Source organism: Mesoplodon bidens (assembly GCF_964165515.1).
Source record: "Mesoplodon bidens genome assembly, chromosome: 18".
Taxonomy (NCBI): domain Eukaryota; kingdom Metazoa; phylum Chordata; class Mammalia; order Artiodactyla; family Ziphiidae; genus Mesoplodon; species Mesoplodon bidens.
The window spans coordinates 27,925,730-27,947,210 of NC_138175.1; the positions used below are offsets into that span (position 1 = coordinate 27,925,730).

A 21,481-nucleotide genomic window follows, 5' to 3' on the forward strand; every position below is an offset into this window, starting at 1 on the left:
TTTGACCACAATCTGGAGCCTCCCGGAACCGCCGTCCTCCGTGTGCCCATTAAACAGATCGCTCTCAGCCCTGACCTCTCTGTCCGCTGCTCGGTCTGCAGCAGCTCCCAGCAGGAGATGGTCCCTGGGTCAGAGGTCAGCGCACTAGACCTATCGGAGTCTAGTGCCCTCGCCCTTGCCCTCGCCGTCCGGACGGGGTCAGAGGTCCCGGGGCCTCTTCCTCAAGCCGGCCCAAAGTCCGAGCTCCGAGGTCCCCTCCCCTAAGAGCGAGCTGAACAGTCAGAGGCGGGTCAGTTCCAGAAGTTCAGTCTAGGAGGCCCCTCCTCTCAGGTTCAGGGGTCGGACCGGGGGCCGGGTCCTGGGAGCCCTCTCCCTTAAGGCCGAGTAGGGTGGTCGGAAACAGAGCGCCCTCCCTGGGGCAGCTGAGGCGTGCCGGCCGGGCGACTGGAGAGCCGGCCCGGAGCGCCCGGCTGTCCGACCTGGCCCGGCCGCGGGGTCCCCGGCAGGGGGCGGCCTCGCTCCACGCCGCCCGCTCCTCCCGCTGCCGCCGCCACCCAGGCTGCCGCTCCTCCCCCCGGCCCCGCCTCCCTGGCCCCCGCGCCGCCCGCCTGTCCGCCGGTCTCTGCAAGGCCATCGGTCCGTCCGCCCGCCCTCCCAGCGCTCCTCCGCCCCGGCCCCGCTATCCCGGCCGCGCACATCGCTTCCTCGGTTCCGGCCGCCGCTAGCCCGTTCCCGCCCCCGAGCCGGACGCCGCCGCTACGCGAGGCCGGGGATTGGCAGAGCGCGTAGGCCGCGCTGCCGCGGATGGAGTCGGAATAAAGGGGCGGCTGAGAGAGCAGCTGGTCGCCACTCGCCCTGAGCCTGACCCCGCGGGCGGCCTGGAGCAGGTGAGCGGCTGGGCGCCCGGGGCCGCGGCTGGGCGCCACTCCCGCGCCCGCCGCACCCCTTCCCCAGCCGGCCCGGCCGCCCCTCCACTCCCTCCAGCCCGACCCGGCGGCCTCCTGAGCTCCTGGGCGGCCCAGGCCGACCTCGACGCGCAGCTGACTCCCGGGCCAAGCCTGCAGCCCTGGGGCCTTTTTCGGGCCCAATCGCCCGCGGGGCCGGCCCTCGGGCCGCAGCGGCCTGTCCATTCCCGGCGAGGGCTGACAGGAGGCAGCCCAGCTGGGCCGGCGGGCAGTGCCGGCAGGGAGGTGATCGGCTTTCATTCGGTTTCCCAGGGAAGAGGAAGGGCTGGGGTGGGGCTCAGGTGGGGGCCTCCGCTTGCTTCCCTCACCCTAGTCTCTCATCCTCTTTGCTGAGTGATCAGAGAGGCCTCTGGCCGCACCTTCCTGGAGGGGGGCCAGAGTGGGCAGCTGAGCTGGGGGCCTAGGACCGTGGACCCTGTGTGGCAACCATTCATGCCGGAAAAAAAAAAAAAAACAGTTGGGTTGGCGGAGCCTGACCTAGACCTCGCTCAGAGTAGTTCTGCTTCCCTCTTTCCTGGGGAGGCTTCAGTACCTGCTCACTCATGCAACCTGCTGCCTCCACCCAGAGCAGCGGCTTCTTTACTTCTTCTCTTCCCAGAAAGATGCTGAGGTTGACAGCTTTTAGCCTGACTCTTGTGTTTCTTTGGCAGTTAGAGGCCAGGCTGGCCTGTAAAGGCATCCCCTTCCTTCTCTTTTCATCGGGAGAAAACTTAGAAACTTTTCAATGTTAGAGGCAGAAGAGCTGGGAACCTGAAAGTGGGTTGCGTCTGATTCTAAAAGTTCTTTCCTCTCCCTGTCATTACCTTATGCTGCCACAAAGTGGTGAGTTAGAGATTTGCCTGAGCTGGGTGGTGTTACCTTCCATTGATTATCCAAAATGTTACAGACTTGGAGAAAGGGAACAGGGTTCTCTCCGGAAAGGTGATAGGGACGAACGCTCTATGGTTAGCATGCCACTTCCCACATTGCAGGGGCAAACTCGAAATTGCTTACATTTTCCTACAGGCCTTGACACTGTCAGATGAAGAGGATTTAGGACTTGTTTTGGTGCTCTGGGAGATGACTAGACTAGGGAACTTCTGCTATGTAGACATCTAGGCAGCGTGGGTCTGTGGAGCCGCCATCTAACCCCCATCATGCACTGGCTCAGGTCCCTGCAAAGCCATCCCACTTACGTGAAGAGAGAACAGGCACATGGTCAGGGGGAGGGCCTGGGGGGTAGTTGAGAGGGGTATGGGCCAGCCCCTGATGGGAGAAGGTTTCTGAGATGGTCCTCAGTTTCATGCAGTTGTTTTAGATATTGACTGACTGAGGCCGTTTGCTGTGGGACCCTCAGGTCTGGGAGGCCTGGCCTCTTTGACCCACAGTCTGTTCTTATGAGCAGTTGTGTCCTGGGTTGAGATTCAGCAACAGGAGAGAAGCTGGCAGGCCTACAGGGAGGCCTCAACCAGAGCCTTTCTGCTTTTATCTATCTTAGGTACTGGGCTTCCAAGTAAGAAGTGTTTTGCAAAACAAAAAAAAGTTATGTCACTAAAATTCTTGTTTTGGATGCCAGGGCCCTATCTGGTCACCTCCTTTCTTCTTTGGAGCAAGAGCAGAACTTGTGACTTCTTTGTATTGTGGACAGGTCACTCCAGACTGTCACCCGAGAGACAGCTAATTGGAGAGGGTTGACACTAAGCTGGGAGGTTGGGATGCCTGGCCCAGGGATGGGGAACTGAGGGTGGGTTGGGCACGGAGACAGCCACTGTCCCCTTTGCTGGAGGCGCTGAGCCGCCCGCAGACTTCTCCGGTAGCCCGTGAAGGGAGCAGGTCTCCCAGCCCTGAGCCCCCCTCGCTTCCCTGATGTGGTTTGTGTCAATGTGGTGAGTGCAGGCAGATCAGGGAGAGGCCCCGGGAACAGCTGCACGTCCCTGCTTCAAGCTCACGATTTCTTTCTTCTCTACAGAACCAATCATCAGGGAAGGCAGAGTTTCCCTGCCATTGCTGGCACCCTGCCTCGAAGACCCCGTCCTGTAGGCAGAGCCTTGTAGTCTGTCTTGGTTAATGACTTGGGCCGCCTGACTAGCCCCTCTCTGTGCCTTGTCTGAGGTCCTCATCCATACCTGATCCCGGGCAGCTTCTCTCTCTGGTGTGGGTCACCTTAAGCGGGGAAACTGAAGCCATTACTCTCCAAACCCTGTTTCATCTTCCCAAGCATGTCGGAAAGCTGGCAGCAGCCGCCGCAGACGCAGCCGCAGCAGCCGCAGCCGCCGCAGCCTCAACACCACGCAGAACCACCGCCGGCCCTGGCCGAGCACACACTGACCCCAGGCACAGCTGAGAACCCCCTGGGCTGTGCCGTCTATGGCATCCTTCTGCAGCCTGATCCGGGCTTGCAGCCCCCGCAGCACGCGCCCCTGCAGCCAGCAGGTGAGCCGGGCCCCAAGTGCGGCGTGTGCGGTCACGACCTGGCGCACCTGTCCAGCCCGCATGAGCACCAGTGCCTGGCGGGCCACGACCGCTCGTTCCAGTGCACGCAGTGTCTCAAGATCTTCCATCAGGCTACCGACCTGCTGGAGCACCAGTGCGTGCAGGCCGAACAGAAGCCTTTTGTCTGTGGCGTCTGCAAGATGGGCTTCTCGCTGCTTACGTCGCTGGCGCAGCACCACAGCGCGCACAGTGGCACTGGGGGCCTCGTGAAATGTTCCATCTGCGAGAAGACCTACAAGCCCGCCGAGGCGGCTGAGCCCGCGGCCACGGCCGCCCCTTCGCTGCCCCCGGCACCCCCTCCGCCTGCCGTAGCCCCTGCAGAACAGGCTGACAAGCCCTACAGCTGCCCCATCTGCCAGAAGCCCTTCAAGCACCTGTCGGAGCTCTCGCGGCACGAGCGCATCCACACGGGCGAGAAGCCCTACAAGTGCACGCTGTGCGACAAGAGCTTCAGCCAGTCGTCCCACCTGGTGCACCACAAGCGCACGCACAGCTCGGAGCGGCCGTACAAGTGCGCGGTTTGCGAGAAGACCTTCAAGCACCGCTCGCACCTGGTGCGCCATATGTACGCGCACTCGGGCGAGCACCACCTGTTCCGCTGCAACGTGTGCGAGCTGCACTTCAAGGAGTCATCCGAGCTGCTGCAGCACCCGTGCACGCCCAGCGGCGAGCGGCCCTTCCGCTGTGGCGAGTGCCAGAAGGCCTTCAAGCGGCCGTCGGACCTGCGGCAGCACGAGCGCACGCACAGCGCCGAGCGGCCCTTCAAGTGCGACCTGTGCCCCATGGGCTTCAAGCAACAGTATGCGCTGATGCGGCACCGGCGCACGCACAAGACCGAGGAGCCCTTCAAGTGCGGCCTGTGCGAGAAGGGCTTCGGGCAGCCCAGCCACCTGCTTTACCACCAGCATGTGCACACCCTCGAGACCCTCTTCAAGTGCCCCGTGTGCCAGAAGGGCTTCGACCAGTCGGCCGAGCTGCTGCGGCACAAGTGCCTGCCGGGCGCGGCCGAGCGGCCCTTCAAGTGCCCGGTGTGCAACAAGGCCTACAAGCGGGCGTCGGCTCTGCAGAAGCACCAGCTGGCCCACTGCTCGGCCGCCGAGAAGCCTCTGCGCTGCACCCTGTGTGAGCGCCGCTTCTTCTCGTCCTCCGAGTTCGTGCAGCACCGCTGCGACCCGGCCCGCGAGAAGCCGCTCAAGTGCCCGGACTGCGAGAAGCGCTTCAAGTACGCCTCCGACCTGCAGCGGCACCGGAGGGTGCACACGGGCGAGAAACCCTACAAGTGCCCCAACTGCGACAAGGCCTTCAAGCAGCGTGAGCACCTCAACAAGCACCAGGGCGTGCACGCCCGGGAGCAGCAGTTCAAGTGCGTGTGGTGCGGCGAGCGCTTCCTGGACGTGGCCCTGCTGCAGGAGCACAGCGCGCAGCACAGCGCCGCCGCCGCTGCGGCCGAGGGCGCCTACCAGGTAGCCGCCTGCCTGCCCTGAGTCCCCGCCGCGGCCCCCACCAGGCCCGGCCCGGCCTCCTCACACCCATCCCTGCACTCGGCTCGGTGTTCTGAGGGAGGCCCTGGGCATGAGGACATAAGGGCACTGGGCAGGTGGAGGGTGTGGGTGCCTGGCACTCCCGGTACAGGCCTGGGTTGGGGGGCGGCAGATTGCTGTGGCTGGTCCTGACCCCACAGACCTCTTTCCCATTACAGGATTCGCTTTCTTGAGAGACCTCAGCCTCCCTTGTCTCTGGGGGCCTGGAACCAGGCTGGAAGTCAAATGGCCTCTCTCCACCCCAACGAAGGGGTGGTGCTAGCCCAACCTTCCCAGACCTTTCAGCCTAATTAGAAATCGGATAGGTTAGGAAAGAGTAGGGTCACGGTAGGGCCTGGGAGAAGGGCTGGACTCTAGAGGTAGCCTGGGTGTAGGGCACCCCCCTTCAGGTTGCTGTCTGAGGGAGAAGCCAGCTCCGTGATGTAGTCCTGGAACCAGGAGGGCAAACTGTGAGCCACCGGCCTCTCCGTCAGCTTCAGCCAGGGGCGATGCATCCTCCAGGTTTCTGGCAGGCGAGACATACAGGGGTGCTGCACACCTGTGGGCTCAGTCTGCTTGGAGAACAATTGGCCCAGCCAGAAGGGAGGAGGCAGAGAAGTTCTCCTGTGACTCACTCAGCCAGGGACAGTGCTGTCCACAGGGAAAGGAGGAAAGGCAGCCTTTGCACCCAGGGCTAATCCCACTGTTTTGGAAGTGCCCCTCCCACCTTTGCGGCATGGTTCCAAGCACTGGTGGGGAATGTGCCCTCAGCCCGACAGAACTACTGATGTGAAAGAGGGGATTGTTAGATCACCTGGTGCCTGGGAGGAAGCAGGGCCAAGCCCGTGATCCTCCCAGTGGATGGGAACAAGTGTCACCCCTTTGAATTGTGTGAACCAAAGCCTCAAGGGCGTGGCCCTAATCAGCTCGCCCCAGCCCTGCTTCAGGGCCAAGACCATGCCTGGGTACCCAGGGTAGGGGAGGTGAAAGGACCATGGGAACGCCTCTGACCCCACAGTGCCCTCCCAGCCCATGCACACCCTCCCCCATCAGTCTGGTTGCTGGCCTGTACTTCAGGGGTCTTGCTCTACCAAGATGCTCTGGACAACATCCAGCTACTTCCAAGGCCAGAGTGTTCTCCTTCGGGTCCTCCTAGGGTCCCCCTAGGTCTCTGGCTGCCCACTGGGCTCATGGAGCCGAGGGTGTCCAGGATGAGGAGTGGGCAGGGGAAGAGGGTTGTTAAGGAAACCGGTAGGTGGGTGGAGTCGACTGGTATTGCTTGGCGGCCGGGACTCTCCTCGGGAAGGCCAGAAGACCTTTACTATCAAAATGATTCTTTTGAACCCAGCTCTGCCCCGCCCTCTCCCAGCCCCCTTCCCTGGGTCTTAAAAGGAGACTTTAATCAGTGCCCACCCCAAGATCCCAGAGGAGCAGGGAGACCTGTCTTGTCCCACTCTCACCATCAGAAGTCTGAAAAGCCCTCATCCCCCTCCGCTGCCTAGGTTCCCTTCCTGCGCCCGCAGAGAGGGGCTGGTCCTTCCCCTCGGTGCTGGCTTTAGTCACAATGCCTCAAAAGATGTGGAACCCAGGCCGACAACAGTCCCAACTGCTAAGGTTTTTCTTTCATTTTGCTTTCTAAAAGCAGTTGTTATACTGTTCACAACATTGTATAGTTTAATTTCATGTCATTTTGGATCTTATATAAAAATGTGAGAATTTGGATTTTTAAAAAGAATGACTCCATTTTAGATAGCCCTTTTGATGTTAATATATAGTGAGTCCAATGTATGCTTTAGAAGTAAAGACATTGACCTTCACAGACCAAAGCACAGTTTGTTCTGGTCATTCTTCAGAGGGGACTGTTGGGACGTGGAGAGGGAGTGAGGTGTGCAGGCCAGGGTGGCAGGCTTGGGATTGGGACATAAGGCTGGGTTCGGATGTTTTGAACATTCTGGTTGTGTGACTTTGGGCAAGTCACTTAAGCTCTTTGGGACTCAGTCGCCTCATCTATAAAATGGGGAGGTTAACCCTTGCCTTGCTTGGTTCTTGTGAGAATTAAGTGGAATCGCATACGGCGGCCCTGGTGGGGAAGCTGTGACGATGCTGATGGTACCAACCACAGGACACTTGGGATCCTTGGGCTGTGACCTCTTGACATCCTTGGGGTTTAGCTGCAGCCCCTGTAAAGGGAGCTGATCTGTGAGGGACCGGCAGCTCACGGATGGTCAGGAGCTGGGCACTGGGCCTGGTAAGCAGGAGAGCTTGCTTAGCCCCAATGGAAAATCAGGGTCTGCCTGGAGCAGCCTACAGGCGCCGCCCCCGAGGATCACACGCTGTCACCCCACTCCTGCTCACCCTGTCGCACGGTGATCCATCTGCGTGTCCAACCCAGCTGCCTCCATCTCAGCCTTCCTGCACCCCTCTTCTGTCCCCTATCCTGTCCCGCAGTGGGCCAACTGCAACTCAGGCTCCTTCTGCTTCTCAAAGGCAAGGGTGGAGGTGGGGAGAGGAAGGTGGAAGCAACTCCCCCCAGGTCTGAGAGCCAGTCGAGGGTGGTCGGGAGGGACCCCTGCCCTGAAGGTAGGGGTGGAGGTGAGGGTAGAAAGAGGACAAGGAGCTACCCACGCCGCAGAGAGCTCAAAACTGGCTGCAGAAGTCTTAGTGGTGAGGCCAGGGGGGACCCCAGATGTGACCAGGACCCCATGGTCCTCTTACTCCCTCTGCGTGTGGCCACAGGAGGACTCTGCCCTTGAGAAGCCATGTGCAAGCGTCCACCTCTCAGTGAGGACGCCCAGGGCCCCTTGTCCCTGTGCCCAGCTTGAATCCTGGCTTCCCTTCTAGTTCAGTGACCTTAGGCAAAACCCGCCCACCTCGCAGAGCCTCCTGGAAAGCACTGGCCTGTGTTGGGTGCTTTATAGCTTCAGGCTGCTCTTCCTGAACAGATGGTGTTCTGCGTGTGCCAGGGGCCAGAGGAGCCCTGGATGGCCCCACATGGAGGGTGCAGTGACTTTTTCTTCCTTTGTCCCCACCTTGCCTCCCCTCACAAAGCAGTGGGGCTCCCACCTGGGCCAAAACCAGGGCCGTGAATGGAGCCCTGGCCTGGGGGCCTGCGTGTTCAGGCTCAGGTCTTAGACCTTTGATAACAAGTGATCCCAGGCAGGCTCTGTTCCTCTTGGGGCCTTGATTCCATCTGAAGCAGAGGTCTTGACCTCTGATCTCTAAGGGTCCTTAGAGACCTGTCGCTCTGATTCTGGGAAGGTAACCAGATCAACCCGTGGGCCCTATTCCCCTTGCTGCCTCTCTCGGCCTCCAGTCTGCTCCCCACCTGTCTCATTCTGGTCTCTCGATTGTAAGTGACAGAAACAGCGCAAACTGGCTTAAGCAGCCACACGCTGTACCTGGCCACACACACAGGTACCTCTCCCACCTACCTGCCCAGAACCCCCACTGCTTCCTGTGTCCCATAGCTGATGTGAGGCTCCATCTCTTAGAGCATGGAATTTTCATGGGGGAACTTCAGGTGCTATGGCTAGGGGTACAAACTAGCACTATCATCTTTAATCTCTGGGTAATCATCCCCTTTGCCCCAACCACTGACAGGATGGGAAGAGGGTGGTACCTTGGGGTGAGGGGTGACATGTGGATGAGGGCCAGAGGAGCGAGAGCGAGAGGCTGACATAAATTCACACTCTGGAGTTAAAAATTTCCCCTTCCTGGGGAAAGAGGCACTGCTGGATGGGGTGGGGGTCCCTTTTCCTGAGTCCTCGAAGTCATTGCCAGGGCAAGCTGGGCCACCAAAGACAACTTCCCTAGGGAGCGCATCATCTTGACCGCTCTGTCAGACTCCCACTGTGTGGCTGGGTCTGTGCTCGGCCCCCCAGGGGGCAGTGGGAGAGGACCCTGCTCTCCAGGCGTGGAGCCTGTGCTCGTGAACCACTGTGGCAGTGCTGTGCTGTTGTAGTTAAGAGCACCACAGTCAGGCCTGGCTGGATTCCTGCCTCTGCCACTCATCAGCACCAAAGCTTTGGGAAGGTTTTTGGACCTCTCTGGGCCTCATTTTCCTCATCTGTGAAATGGAGCCATTAATGCTCTCTTCTGGGCTTAGGGTGAGGGTCCTGTGAAATGACCTGAGTGGAGTGTTTGCCGCATAGTGGCCACTCAAGAAAGCAAAGCACTGGGAGGTCAGAGGCAGAAGGGAGCCAGCCTAGCTCTCCTACCTGAGCGTCACGGCTCTCCCACGCCCACCCTGCTATACAAGACCTTTCCCATCCACCAGCTGGTCTGAGCCTCATACCACCTCCATGAGATGGGCAGGGCAGACCTGAGGATGTGTTTTGTGCTGATCCTTGAGAAGTCCAGGGGCTTCCCAAAGCCGTACGCTTAGTGATGAGAGAGGCCTGGCATTGTGGGGTCTGGCTAGGTGGGGGGATAGGCGGCGGGGTGGGACCGCCAGGGCTCTGAACCCACAGACCTCCAGCTGCAGCCTCTGAAGCCCGGGGCTCTGGCTCCAACCCACTGTTTGCGGGCCAGGAAGCTGGGAACAATGGCCGGGACTGGTGCTGGCACCAGGGTTGGCCTTGGGAGCAGGAAAGCTCTTCACCAGCAGGCAGAGGGGGCAGCCAGCCCTCTGGCCTACTCTTAGCTCCTTGAGGGACTGGAGCCTCCGTTTTCTGTCCTGCCATCTGTGCAGAGGCAGCTCCATAGAGAGCCTCCACCTGACCTCCCAGTCCCCAGCCTCATCCCTCCTCCAGAGCAGGCCCCAGACAGGACCATGGACTGCTCAGGCCTTGGAAATTTGCCCAAGGCCTCTGCACCTGGGCCAGGCTCGCCTGTGATAAGCTCCGCATCCCATCCTCAAGACGGTGCTTTCTTTGTTCCTTGAAGGTCATGCCTCCAGGAAAAGCCTTGGCCGCTATTGATTTTTGCAGATTCTGGCAGGAATGCCCAGTCCTCCTTCAGGGCCCTGAAAAGGAGGTCGAGGGTAGGGGCGGAGGTGGGCTGCGGCCCGTGGGGTCTCCCTCCTCACTATGCATGTGTGTCCATCCCCACTCTGGGTCTGCATTCCTGCCTTTGTTCATCCATAAGCATCACTGAGCACCTGCTGTTTGCCAGACACTGAGCTGGCGCTGCGTGGCAAGAAGGTAGAACTTGAGATGAGAGAGTTTTGAGGTTTTCATGTATCAAAAGGTAGGGTCAAAAATGTCAAAGATGCTGGTATTTAGTACAAAATATTACCTGTGAGAGTCCTCCCCGACCCTCACCCCATTCTCCCTGAGCTAGGACCCTTACTCCATCCCTGATCCTCCCCATTGCCAGCCCCAGGGTGAGGGTATGTGTGTTGCGTGTTACTTTGTAATAAACACAACTATTACTTTGTAGTAGTTGTTTCACTTAGTCCACATCCGTGTGTTGGTTCTGGGAGGCCCTAGGCCCCATTCCTGAGTCCCAGATCCTGTTAGAGAGATAAGAGGGGCCCGAGTGCAGTATTTCCTAAGAGCCTACTGTGGGCCAGAGGCTGTGAGTTAGTCCCCCTGAAACAGCTACGGTTCCTGTCCTCATAGTCTTGGGGAAGAGTTGGGGAGAAGGGAGGATTTGAGAGAGCCCTGCCTGGAAGAAAGGGTGAAGTTTGGGTAGGAAGAGATGGGGAAAACATTTCAGGCGGGAGGAAGGCGTTCACTAAAGGTTAGGAGGCAGACAGGAGCCTGGGTGTTTGGAACAGCAAGGACACTGGTGATGCCGCTGGGGGTCGGGGTAGCGCATGGAGGCCCAGGGCCTGGGTACTGGATTGGTATCAGGCCAGGAAGGCCTGGAGGTAGGGCCACGGGGGCTGGGCTGTCCCCAAGGCAATGGCCACAGGGAGGATTTCTACTGTGATCTCTCTATGAGGAGCAAAGAGCCCCCTGAGGCTGAGGGAACTTCCAGGCCAGGAGACAGTGGCCCAGGCTGGGTGGCTTCTCTCCATCTCTTGGGATTTTCAACCTGCAGATTCTGCCACTGCCAGTAACTCCAAGAGAACTTTCTGGTGGAACATCTTCTCCTCTCTCTAAGCTCAGGTCGAATGTCCCCACTGGTTTCCCCCCGACTCTTGGCGTGCATCTCTCTCATAGCAGGAAGGCAGTAGAGTATGGTGGCCACAGGCTCAGGGGGTCAGGCAGGCTGGCTTCAATTCCCAGCTCTGCCAATCACCAGCTGTGTGACCATGGGCCAGTCACTTAGCCTTTCTGAGTTCATTTCATCATCTGTAAAATGGGTCTAAAACTGCCCACCTCCTGGGCACTGCAAAGTGCTTAATATTGATACATTGCCTTGCACGTAAAAAATAGCAAGTGCATACTAAATCAGACTTGTTAATGCGCATCTACTCTGTATTTCCTTTTTTTTTTTTTTTTTTTTTTTTTTTTTTTTTGCGGTAGGCGGGCCTCTCACTGTTGTGGCCTCTCCCCTTGCAGAGCACAGGCTCCGGATGCGCAGGCTCAGCAGCCATGGCTCACGGGCCTAGCCGCTCCGCGGCATGTGGGATCTTCCCAGACCGGGGCACGAACCCGTGTCCCCTGCATCGGCAGGCGGACTCTCAACCACTGCGCCACCAGGGAAGCCCTGTATTTCCTTTATTCTTGGGCACATATTTTTATATCTACGAAATTAGGATTCAGTGTACAACTGGTGAGGAAGGACCTAATCAAATTCCTAGGCTTGAGGAACATGGTCTAGGTGTGCTCACATTCTCACCTTCTGCTTTCAGGTTTGAATCAGCTGGGTTTACCTCTCTCCTACTGGTATAGAAGTACCTCTAAGGCAGGCAAGTCTTCTGGTCTGTGTCCCAGCACCCAGCATGGGGTCTGGTGAGGCCTTGAATGTCTGCTGGGCCAAATTCCCAGAGGGACTTGTCCAGTCATTCAGTGTCAAGGAAGCAGGGCCACGAGAAGACACACAGGCACTTGATTCCCTCTGGTATCTCAGCACGCTCTCTGGAGCTCCCTGACTGCCCCCAGTCTTACACAGGCCAGGACTCCAGCATCTCTGCTATGAGCCTTGGGCAAATCTATTTCTCTCTGAGCTGTCATGTTGGAGGGGACACTCAGGGCTGAAGAATGTGGCTCTCACACCTCAGGGACCTTCGCCAATGGCTTCCCAAGGTTCAATCCAGGTGGACTGCCCCTGGGCTTGGAGGAAAGTGCTTCTTCCTGCATGAAATGGCAGGAAGCTGGACACCTCCTTGACAGGCCCCCAAGGAGGAAAGGGCTCTGATCTGCTTACCACTTCCCATCCCCTCCTCCCCATGCTCCTGTCTCCTGCGCTGTTGTCAGCAGAGCCCCATACTTCAGGACAGAGAGACAGACTTCTTCCCTCACCTCAGTATAAGGGTGATGATCTCCAACACCACCCCCAAAAGAAATTAAAATCAGCCTCGAATTTGTAAGGCAGGCTCTGTCTGCATATCAGACAACAAAACAACTCATTTCCTTGTTTATTACCCAAAGTTGAACAAAAGACCCCCATTCTGGGAAATAACTTATTCTATGAATATTGAGCACAAACTATATGTGAGTACTGTGACAAGCGCTGGGACTGACTTCGAGTCCTGGGTTCTGGTTTTGGCTGGAGCCTTTCCCTTATCTGGGCCTCAGTTTTCCCATCTGTGGAATAGAGTAGCTTTGGTTCTGCTCATTCTCCTGGGTGCTTATGGAGTATGAGGCCTGGAGGAGATGATGTGTTCTAAACAGTATAACACAGGGTCCAGAGGTGAGGGGCTGGTATTATTGTTTTAAACTCCTTCCACCTGAGACCAGGCTTGCATCCACTAGGTGCTCAGTAAATATTAGTGGAAGGGGATGAGGAGGATGTAAGTCAGGGTTTCCTAACCTTTGTGGGCACTGACTCTCCTGAGAATCAGATGAAAACAAGGAGACTTTCCATGGAAAATGCACATGTGGGTGGACCCACGGTTTTGCACATGATTTCAGAAGGTTCATGGATCCCTGAGGCCTCAGATCCTAGCACCAGAAGTCCTGCTCAAACGGTTCTTGAGCTTGGTGGCTATTTACCCTGATCTGGGTCTGTCCTTGCAGACTGGCCACAGGTGGAATCGTATTTGGAAGGTCCTGGAGCTAAGTGCTGATGCTGGCTGCTCTAACACCCAGCCACGCCGAGACGCTCTTCTTTAGCCCAAAACTTTGAGCAGGGTTATTCTGGACCTGGCCCTGGAGCCCCATGGCTGTCCCCAGCCCATCAGGCCTCCTTTCTGTAGGTTGGTAGGCAGATGAGGGCTAGTCCTGAAGCTATGTGGATAGAGCAGGTAACTTTTTGCTTACATGGTATGTTCATTGGCGGTGCTTTGGGGAGAGGAAACTTTCTTCTCTGAGTGGGCTTGGGCACCTCATCTTACTTCCACACTCAGCTGCTTCACAGGGAATAGAGACCATAGGCCAACCCTCCAGGGCCTGATTCCACTTCTTCAGGGGAACCCTGGGCCCAGGGAGGCCCCCAGCACACACTGGGATGGCAAGGGCTTCTGAGAGAGGTGTCTAAAATCCCTTTCGAGCCCCCTCTTTTCTCTTTAGGGCTCAAGTTCAGAGTCTGAGGTGGAAGGGGCTTGGTGGTAGGGTTATGAGCAGGGGAACGGGGACACAAAGAAAACCTGATTCTCAGGCAGGCCTGCCTCTGTACCTCATCCCTGGCTGGGCCCTGGGGCCTAGACCATGATTCTCTACCTGGGGTCACCAGACATCTTTCCCAACTCCCCCCACCGCCACCAGTCCTCCAGGAGTTGGCAGGAGGCAGGTAAGGGCAAGACATCCTGAGGTCCTGAGGTCCTGACCCTCCCCCAGCCCCTGCACCACACACACACACATACACACACACACACACACACACACACACCACACCCGTGTGGTGCCTCCTTATGGAGTATAAGGTTTATTTCCAGTCAGGCTAAACTCTTAGGGAGATGGGTGCTGCCACCATACACCCTCTGTCCTGCTGGGGAACCTGAGGTGGCATGGTTTGGCAGCCTGGGGATCGGCCTCCTTTTCACAGATTAACGCCAGGGGGTCAGGTAGTTGACACGACTGTGGAAAGAAACAGGTGAGGTGGGGGCCTCTAGGATGTCCTGGGGAAAAATCTCTAGGCCTTCCCCACCAAACCCACCTTCCTGCCCTCGAGGCTCTGAAAACACAGCTTCTGTCCTGTCTCTCTATGGCTCAAGAGCCTTCGATGGCTCCCTATTACCTTTAATATATTTTTGCCTGGTCTGTTTGACTTTCAAGCCCCACTTCTGGTTTGCCTCATCTTTATCTCCCGTGAGCTTTACTCACTTTTCAATCATTTAGTGAGCCTACTCTGGCAGGCATTATATAGTAGTAAAAAAAAAAAGAGCTTTCCCTTGTGTGTGCACAGGGTGTGTGAGAGAAGGCAAACTTTCATCAATAATTATAATGCAATAGCCTGTGTGCTCTAAGATGGAGAGGGATGCACATACGAAGACCAACTGGAGGGGGGTTTGAGCTGGAGGGGAAAGGCAGAAGGTCAGAGGAGACTTCAAGGAGGATGGGACATCTGGGCTGGGCTTTAAAGTGTAAGGAGGAGTTTTCCAGGCAGAGGTAGAAAGATCATCTAGGTGCTGAAACAGCACAAGCAAAGATATGGAGTGTTTGATTGCTTGGTTTGGGTTGCACGCAGGAGTCTGGTACTGCTAAAGTGTAGGAAAGGGGGCTGGAGAGGTGGGAGATGGCCAAATTATGAAGGTGCTTGAATATCTTGCATTCTTCTCCTGGGAACACTTGTCCCAGCCCTTACCACTTCACCTGCTTCCTGGAAGGCAAATTCTTGGCTCCTTCCATTATATTTCTTATATGTCTGTTTACTCTTCCAGTCCCTGCTCTTCTCCTAGGTAACCCCGCCCACCCAATCCCCCTAACCCCCGTCTTTGCCTTTTGGTCTCCTCTGGGCCAGATCGGGAGGGAAAGGCACTCTATTCCCTCCACCTCCCAGTGGGCTGCACTTTTGCCTGGCGAAGATCTCTCCAGGGGAAGACCTTCGCGCCCCCCTGACAGCATCCAGGAGGGTACCAATCCTCTGGCGCCTCCCTCACGAGGGCCCGCGCGCTGCCCGGCTGGGGGGCGTGGCCAAATGTGGGGCGGGGCCGGGGTCATTCCCCCCCACCCCCCACTGCAGTTGGAGCCCTACCTGTAGATCGAGCCGAAGCGTCGGAAAGCATTCCTGCAAAAGAGAGAGGAGGGTGAGGCCGAGGTGAGGAAGGGTGACCCTCTCTGGGAACAAACACACCGGCAGGGGCCATCCCACCAAGATTACACTGCACCTTCGCCCCACCTTAACTCCTCCACTCTGAAAGGTGGAGTTGCCAGGGACTGGATGACAGGATGTTCCGTTTGGTAGGAATTAAACATTTAGTCATTTTGAAATTGCAATTTTCTTGTGGTGTTTCGGAGCCAATCAATTCTTCCTAGGTCTCACATTTTCAAGGGGCACTAGGTATGCGTTGGTGAAAGCAGCCAAGACCCCACTCTCCTTCCGCCAGGTATGGGGCCCCGGCGTCTGTAGGGTCACTTACAGGGAGTCGAAAGGCAGGGGCTTCTGTCCATAGCGATCCAGGCTGGGATTCTGGTTAAGACAGAACTGGGGCGGGCCAGAGGAATGGTGGGGGGGGGTCCACTGAGTAGAGGGGACACGGACTCCCCCGCCGAGGCCCCGCACAGCACTCTCTGCCGGGGATCTTGGCCCTGGGCACTGGGAGACCTTACTCTCGGTCTCCTCTCTCCCTCCCCGACCCCCGTGTTAGCCGCTTCTCTCCCACCCCCGCCCCGCCAGGGACGGAGCAGCGCGCCTACCTACCCGGCAGTTGTGGGTCACCTCCGGCTTCAAGTACCGCACCGCGTAGCCGCTGAAACTCTCGACTGCGGAGAGAGCGCCCATCTCTGGCCCCACGCCAGCCCAGAGCAAGCCCCGCCCCTACTCTTACCTGAGCCCCGCCCCTAGATCAAGCCACGCCCACGCCTGCTCGTAGAACCAGTCACCCCTCCGGACTAAGCTCCGTCAGTCCCAGAACCAACCTGCCCTCCACCTCCGCCACACTGGCTCCCACTGGCTCGGACCTGGTCCCGCCCCCTCCCCAGGACAAGCCCTGTCTCTGTGAACCTCAATCTGTATGGGTCCAGCCCGCTCTGAGTGCCCCAGCTGCTCCTATCTCCTAGACCTGTCTTTGTCAGAGCCCACCCTCGAAGCCCCCCGCCCGCGGTCAGCGCTCGGGGTCAGGGCTCTAGGGACCCAGTTGTCTCTCCCACACTAAGGCATCCTCCCCGCCGGTAGACTGACCCTTCTTGCTCGGGCAGGGCAGCTTGAATTCGCCGGCAGAGGACACGAAGCGGGACCAGTCCTCGATGGCGCGCGTGAAGTTGGGCCAGTCGACCCTGTTGATGCCCGGTGCGATGGGCGCCAGCTTTCCCTCGCGGCACCTATTTCGGAGCCTCTGGCCGGTCGCCGTGATGTCCTGCCAGGACGAAGGGAGTCAGGGCGCGGGGGGCACTTGAACCAACTGACCCAGGGGGTTCCTGAAGCCCCTGAAGGAGATGTGAAGGGGGTAGGGTCCCAAGCTGGTAGCTGAGGAAGTGCGCGGAGTAGAACCCAGCACTCGAGGTGCTTGGGGCTGGGTGCACGTGGGACCTTCAGGTCCCCAGAGCAAACCCAGGGTCAGGGGCAAAGGACACTCACCAAGCATTGCAGGGGTTTGTTGGGGACACCGAGGGGTGTGAAGTAGGCATTGTCAAAGTCATCTGAAGGAGAAAGAGAAAAGGAGGAGTCCACCAGTGGTCACAGGCCCACACAGGAGAGGTTTGGTCCACACTGCTTTAAAAGGTTTTTGAAATACTTGACAACTTAAAAAAAATCTAAGATCACGTGGATTCTTACTTAACACACCCCATTCAACAAAACAAACTCCAAATAGATAAAAAATTTCAATGTAAAGTAATGAAACCATAGACGTACTAGAAGAAAACATGGATAAATTTCTTTATAACCTTGGGGTGGGGGAGGCCTTACCAACTCTAATTCAAAATCAGGTAGCCTAAAGAAAATGTTGATAACTTGGACTACATAGAAATAAACTTCTGCATGGCAACATAAGGAAACATAAGGACAGTCAAAAGACAAATGGGAAAAGAATATTTCCACTTATTTTGTAGATAAGGTGCAATTTCCCTAATATTGAAAGAATTCCTATAAATCAAGACAAAATAAAATAAGATAAAACAAAATAGAAGAAAAAGAGAAAAAAAGAAAAATAGGTAAACAGTCTGCACAGGTAGTTCACACACAAACACAAGAAATACAAATGGTCCCTAAACTATGAAAAGACACTCAGCTTCATTCATAATAAGATGCATGCATATTCAAACTACATTGATACCAATTTTTCATATGAGATTGGAAACAATCCAAAAGTTAGTGCAGTCATCAGAAACAGGGCCATTGCCATATGTTGCCAGCAGGGTGTATAAATTGATTTGAGCCTATGGAAAGAAATTGACATTATCTATTGGAATTATAAATACCCATGCCTTTTGACCCTATAGTCCCACTTCTGGGAATTTATCCTACTTTATAGTTGCACAACTGGGAAATGATGTGGGTAGAAAGTTTGCCCATTTCAGCATAGTTTGTAATCGAAAATGATTGTAAATAACTCAAGTGTCTGTCTTTAAAGGACTGGTTAAATAAACTATGACACATCCTCACTATGCCTTGATTAAAAATCAGTAGAGGAAATTCTTCCAAGGTGCAGAAGAGTATATGCCTTTATATGGCTTTAAAGCCTAAAACTGAGACGATTGGAGGCAAAGAAGAATATAGATTCAGGTCATCACCCAGCCAAGTCATTGAACTTAGCATCACGAATAGTGGGATAATGACATTATGTGCCTCCTGCTGAGCCATCATGGCAAATATGGCATCCAACACCTGTGAAAGCTTCTACAATCAAGCTTCTACACCTATCTTCTAGTTGACAGAAAATAGACTCTCAAGGTAATCAACGCCATAAGGAAACAATCACTCAAATTCACAATGTAGGACTCGTCTACAATAAAACTGTTTTGGACTCTTTAAAAAGTCAATATTATGAGGGAAAAATGGAAGGTGGGTAGACTGTTTTAGACTAAGACCCAAGAGACATGACAACAAATTACAAGGTACAATCCTAGATTCAATCCTGGTTCCAAAATTTTTTTTGACAGCTATAAAGGACATCTCTGGCAATAATTGGGGATGTTTTAATATGGACTGAATATTAGATGTTAGGGAATTATTTTTAACTTTCCTAGATGTGATAATGGTATTGAGATTGTTTCTGTCATTGGGAACTGCTTGCTAAAGTGTGTGTGTGTGTGTGTGTGTGTGTGTGTGTGAGAGAGAGAGAGAGAGAGAGAGAGAGAGAGAGAGAGAGAGAGAATGAAAACAAATATGTCAAAACATTAATTGAAGCAGGTGGAAGGTAATGAATGTTCATAGTATTAGTCTTTCAACCTTCCTCTATGTTTGAATATGTTCCTAATAAAAAAAGTTGGGGAGGAAGAGAATAGGTTTGTATTTACAGTAGTAAACAATGGAAGCATTCAGCAGGAGCTTAGAGTGGTTACCTGTAAGTGGGGGTAGCAGGGGAGGAGTGAGAATTTTTTAAATGTACATTGTTACAGCATTTTGAATTTTGAAACTGTGACTCCATTGCTTTGATTAAAAACGTACCTGCAATAATCAAGAGCTCTCCCTAAAAATCTAGACTCCTGGCCTCTCCCGGAAGCCAGGAAATTCGTAGAACTGTGCTGACCTTTCCCACACGGTATCAGCAGGACCTCATAGCTGCTCCCCTTTGGAGGGGGGTGTCGGGACTCCACCTCACCTTTCACCCCTTCCCCCCACTGCGTCCCCGCCCACTTCCCGTATTTGTGTTTCCCATCCTGGCCCCACAGGTGTCTCTGTGGGGCCTCTGGAGATCTCCCTATAGTCTCTGACACCCTCCCTCCACCCGCCACCGGGGTGTGAACCTGGGTATTGCCCTGGACTCCTCACTCTTGCCCTTCTACCCACACTGGTACAAATCATGTTACTTTATCTCCTAAATACCTTCCAAATCCCTCCCCTGTGGCCAGACACTATCACTACTTCCTGGAGACTGTGGTCCCTCCCAGTGTCCTAATCACTCCCCCTCCCCCCCATCATCTGCTTCTCGTCTCTCTGGGTCACCCACTCCCCACGGCCCCAGCGCTCGGACCTCTTTCCTTCTTAAAGTCTTCAGAGATTCTTATCTACCTCCCCAGGAACCCCAGACCCCTGAGCTTAGCCCTCCCTGGGCTGTGTCCTCATCCGCAGCCACAGCTCCTGCTGCCCCCGCACTCCTTAGCCTCCCACCTAAGCACGCCCCTCAAGTTCACCAACACCTCACGCAGCTTTTCCCCTCCAGGCCTCTGCATGTGCTATTCCCGCTAGCTGGAGCGCCTCTGTTCCAGGCACAGTGTCAGGCACAAAGCAGGCAATTAATAAATGTGCTGGAATGCATGAGTGTGGGTGTCTGTGTGGCACCGCTATCTCCATACCCAAGCTTCTCAATTGATGAAGGGTTCTTCCTTAGCCCCGTGTGGCCCTTTACCCCAAAGGCTCCCATGTCCACCTCTCTTTCATGACAGGTGTCTTTCTCTCCGTCTTTCAAAGGGAGCGATGATCAGGCAGAAGTTGTTATTACTGCTATTATTATTCCTCCTCCTCCTGCCACTGCTGGGCTCTGCGCAGTTCCCACTCCAGTAATAATAATAACATATTGTTGAGCACATATTATGTGCCAGGCGCAACTCCAAGTGCTTGTCGTGCCTTATCTCATCTTAATCTCAAAATAGCCCTGACAAGCCGGCACTAATCTCAAAATAGCCCTGACAAGCCGGCACTGTCAGCATCCCCATTTTACTGATAAGGAAACAGAGGCTCAGACCTGGAGGATACCCCGGCGGGGGAAGCAGAGCTGGGGCGACTCCCTTTAACCCTTTCACCTGCCACTCATGGTTTCTCCCTCCGAGACCTCTCTCCTCCAAACCACCCACGACTTCCCCGACGGCCCAAAGGGGCTGGTGGTGGCCAGGTGGCCTGACCTTTGCGGCAGTAGGTGGTGGACTGGCAGTGCTCGTCGGAAAGGCAGGCCCTGACGGAGTCCATGTCCATGCGGCGCAGGCTGGGCAGGGCTGGGTGGTAGAGCTGCTGCTTCACGCTGGCCAGCTTGTTGCGCCGCGGTGCCACGGGCCGCAGGATGGCCGGGGATGCGTACACGTGGGTGGAGCCGTCCTCCCAGGGCACCAGGTTGATGATGCGGGCCATGGCTGGGGGGGCAGAGACACCCTAACCAGACACCCTTCTGTGTGGGAACACAACCTTGGCCAGTGCCGATTTGTCTACTCGTCCAACAGGTACTGACCACCTACTGTGTGCCAGGAGCTATGGTGGGGTCAGGGACGCTCAAATACACACACACACAGAGGATGTGCTGAGGGCCCCGGCAGAGGTCAGTACAGGGGGTGTGTGTCTGGGGAGGCTGGAGGATTCAGCGAATGGTCTAAAAAGAGATGCCATTTGTGTCTGTTCTTCAATAATGAGCAGGAAGCAGCAGCAGCAGCAAGTGGATTCACAATTGAGCCCAGTCTGCCTCTGGGTAATTAATTATGGGCTTCCGGCCTTAGCTAAGGTACCTGGCATTTACTCAACATTCTACAGGGAGACATAGAAAGGTTTTAAATAAGGGGAGAGACGTGATAGACAGGAACTAGAAAAAATACGGCTGGTTGCCCAGTGCTTCGTTTTAAAAAGTGGATATTCCCAGAGCCTTTGAGTCATTTAAACTTTAGTGAGAATTTGTTGAGTCCTGTTGCTTTCTTCCTGACCCCGGTTGGAGGTGAGAGATGGAGGTGGGCGGTAGGGAGGTGGGCAGGAGGAGAGAGGACCTTGGGCCCTGGAGGAGCACGGAGAGGGCATGGCGACCAGACGGGGAAGCCGCCTCGAAGGCTGGGCCTTCGTGGGGGAGGGACAGGGAAGTGGGGAAGTGAGGGTAGAGGGGAGGGAGGACTCCCTGCTCCTGGTCCACCCCACTGGTACCTCACCTGCAGGCCACGGGCCCCAGGTGCACAGGCTCACAGGGATTTTCCGCTCTTCCGACTGCTCAGTGGGGAAAAGAGGCAGGGAGATGGGCCGAGGCCCAGTGCCTTATAAGGCAGTAGGAGAATAAAGGGACATTCTGCAGAGACAATGCCCATCGCAGCCCGATTGTGAGGGCACCAGCTCCTCGGCCACCATGACAACCGGAGGCTCCGAGGAGAAGAGCCTGCTGCCGGGGGTCCTCGCACTGGCCCCCCTCTTTCAGCCTTCCTGAAGGATGCTGTCTCCCAGGCCTCACACCGGCTGGGCACGTTGGGAAAGTCAGACAAGGAGCTGGGCCTCCCTGGGGGTGGCCATGCCAGGGCTGGCCAGGGCCAG

General features: G+C 55.9%; 2 protein-coding genes across 4 annotated transcripts; one reads left to right on the forward strand and one right to left on the reverse strand.

The window, feature by feature from the left end:
• Positions 1 to 204: 204 nt before the first annotated feature.
• ZNF319 (zinc finger protein 319) lies at positions 205 to 6,759 on the forward strand. Of its 3 annotated transcripts, none has more exons than XM_081216879.1 (2): positions 205 to 289; positions 2,914 to 6,759. In XM_081216879.1, the coding sequence occupies exon 2, from the start codon at positions 3,164 to 3,166 to the stop codon at positions 4,919 to 4,921; it is 1,758 nt and encodes a 585-aa protein (XP_081073005.1). In that variant the 5' UTR covers positions 205 to 289; positions 2,914 to 3,163; the 3' UTR covers positions 4,922 to 6,759. The 3 variants fall into 3 exon arrangements, with proteins under 3 accessions (XP_081073005.1, XP_081073004.1, XP_081073003.1); XM_081216878.1 differs by lacking the exon at positions 205 to 289 and adding an exon at positions 573 to 887; XM_081216877.1 differs by lacking the exon at positions 205 to 289 and adding an exon at positions 896 to 1,190.
• A 7,091-nt stretch (positions 6,760 to 13,850) lies between these two features.
• Positions 13,851 to 20,332, reverse strand: SPMIP8 (sperm microtubule inner protein 8; the record flags this gene model as incomplete). The annotated part of the gene is made up of 7 exons (XM_081216377.1): positions 13,851 to 14,025; positions 15,143 to 15,175; positions 15,528 to 15,592; positions 15,809 to 15,870; positions 16,289 to 16,463; positions 16,685 to 16,746; positions 20,110 to 20,332. The coding sequence occupies 7 exons, from the start codon at positions 20,330 to 20,332 to the stop codon at positions 13,995 to 13,997; spliced, it is 651 nt and encodes a 216-aa protein (XP_081072503.1). The 3' UTR covers positions 13,851 to 13,994.
• Between the last annotated feature and the right edge of the window lie 1,149 nt (positions 20,333 to 21,481).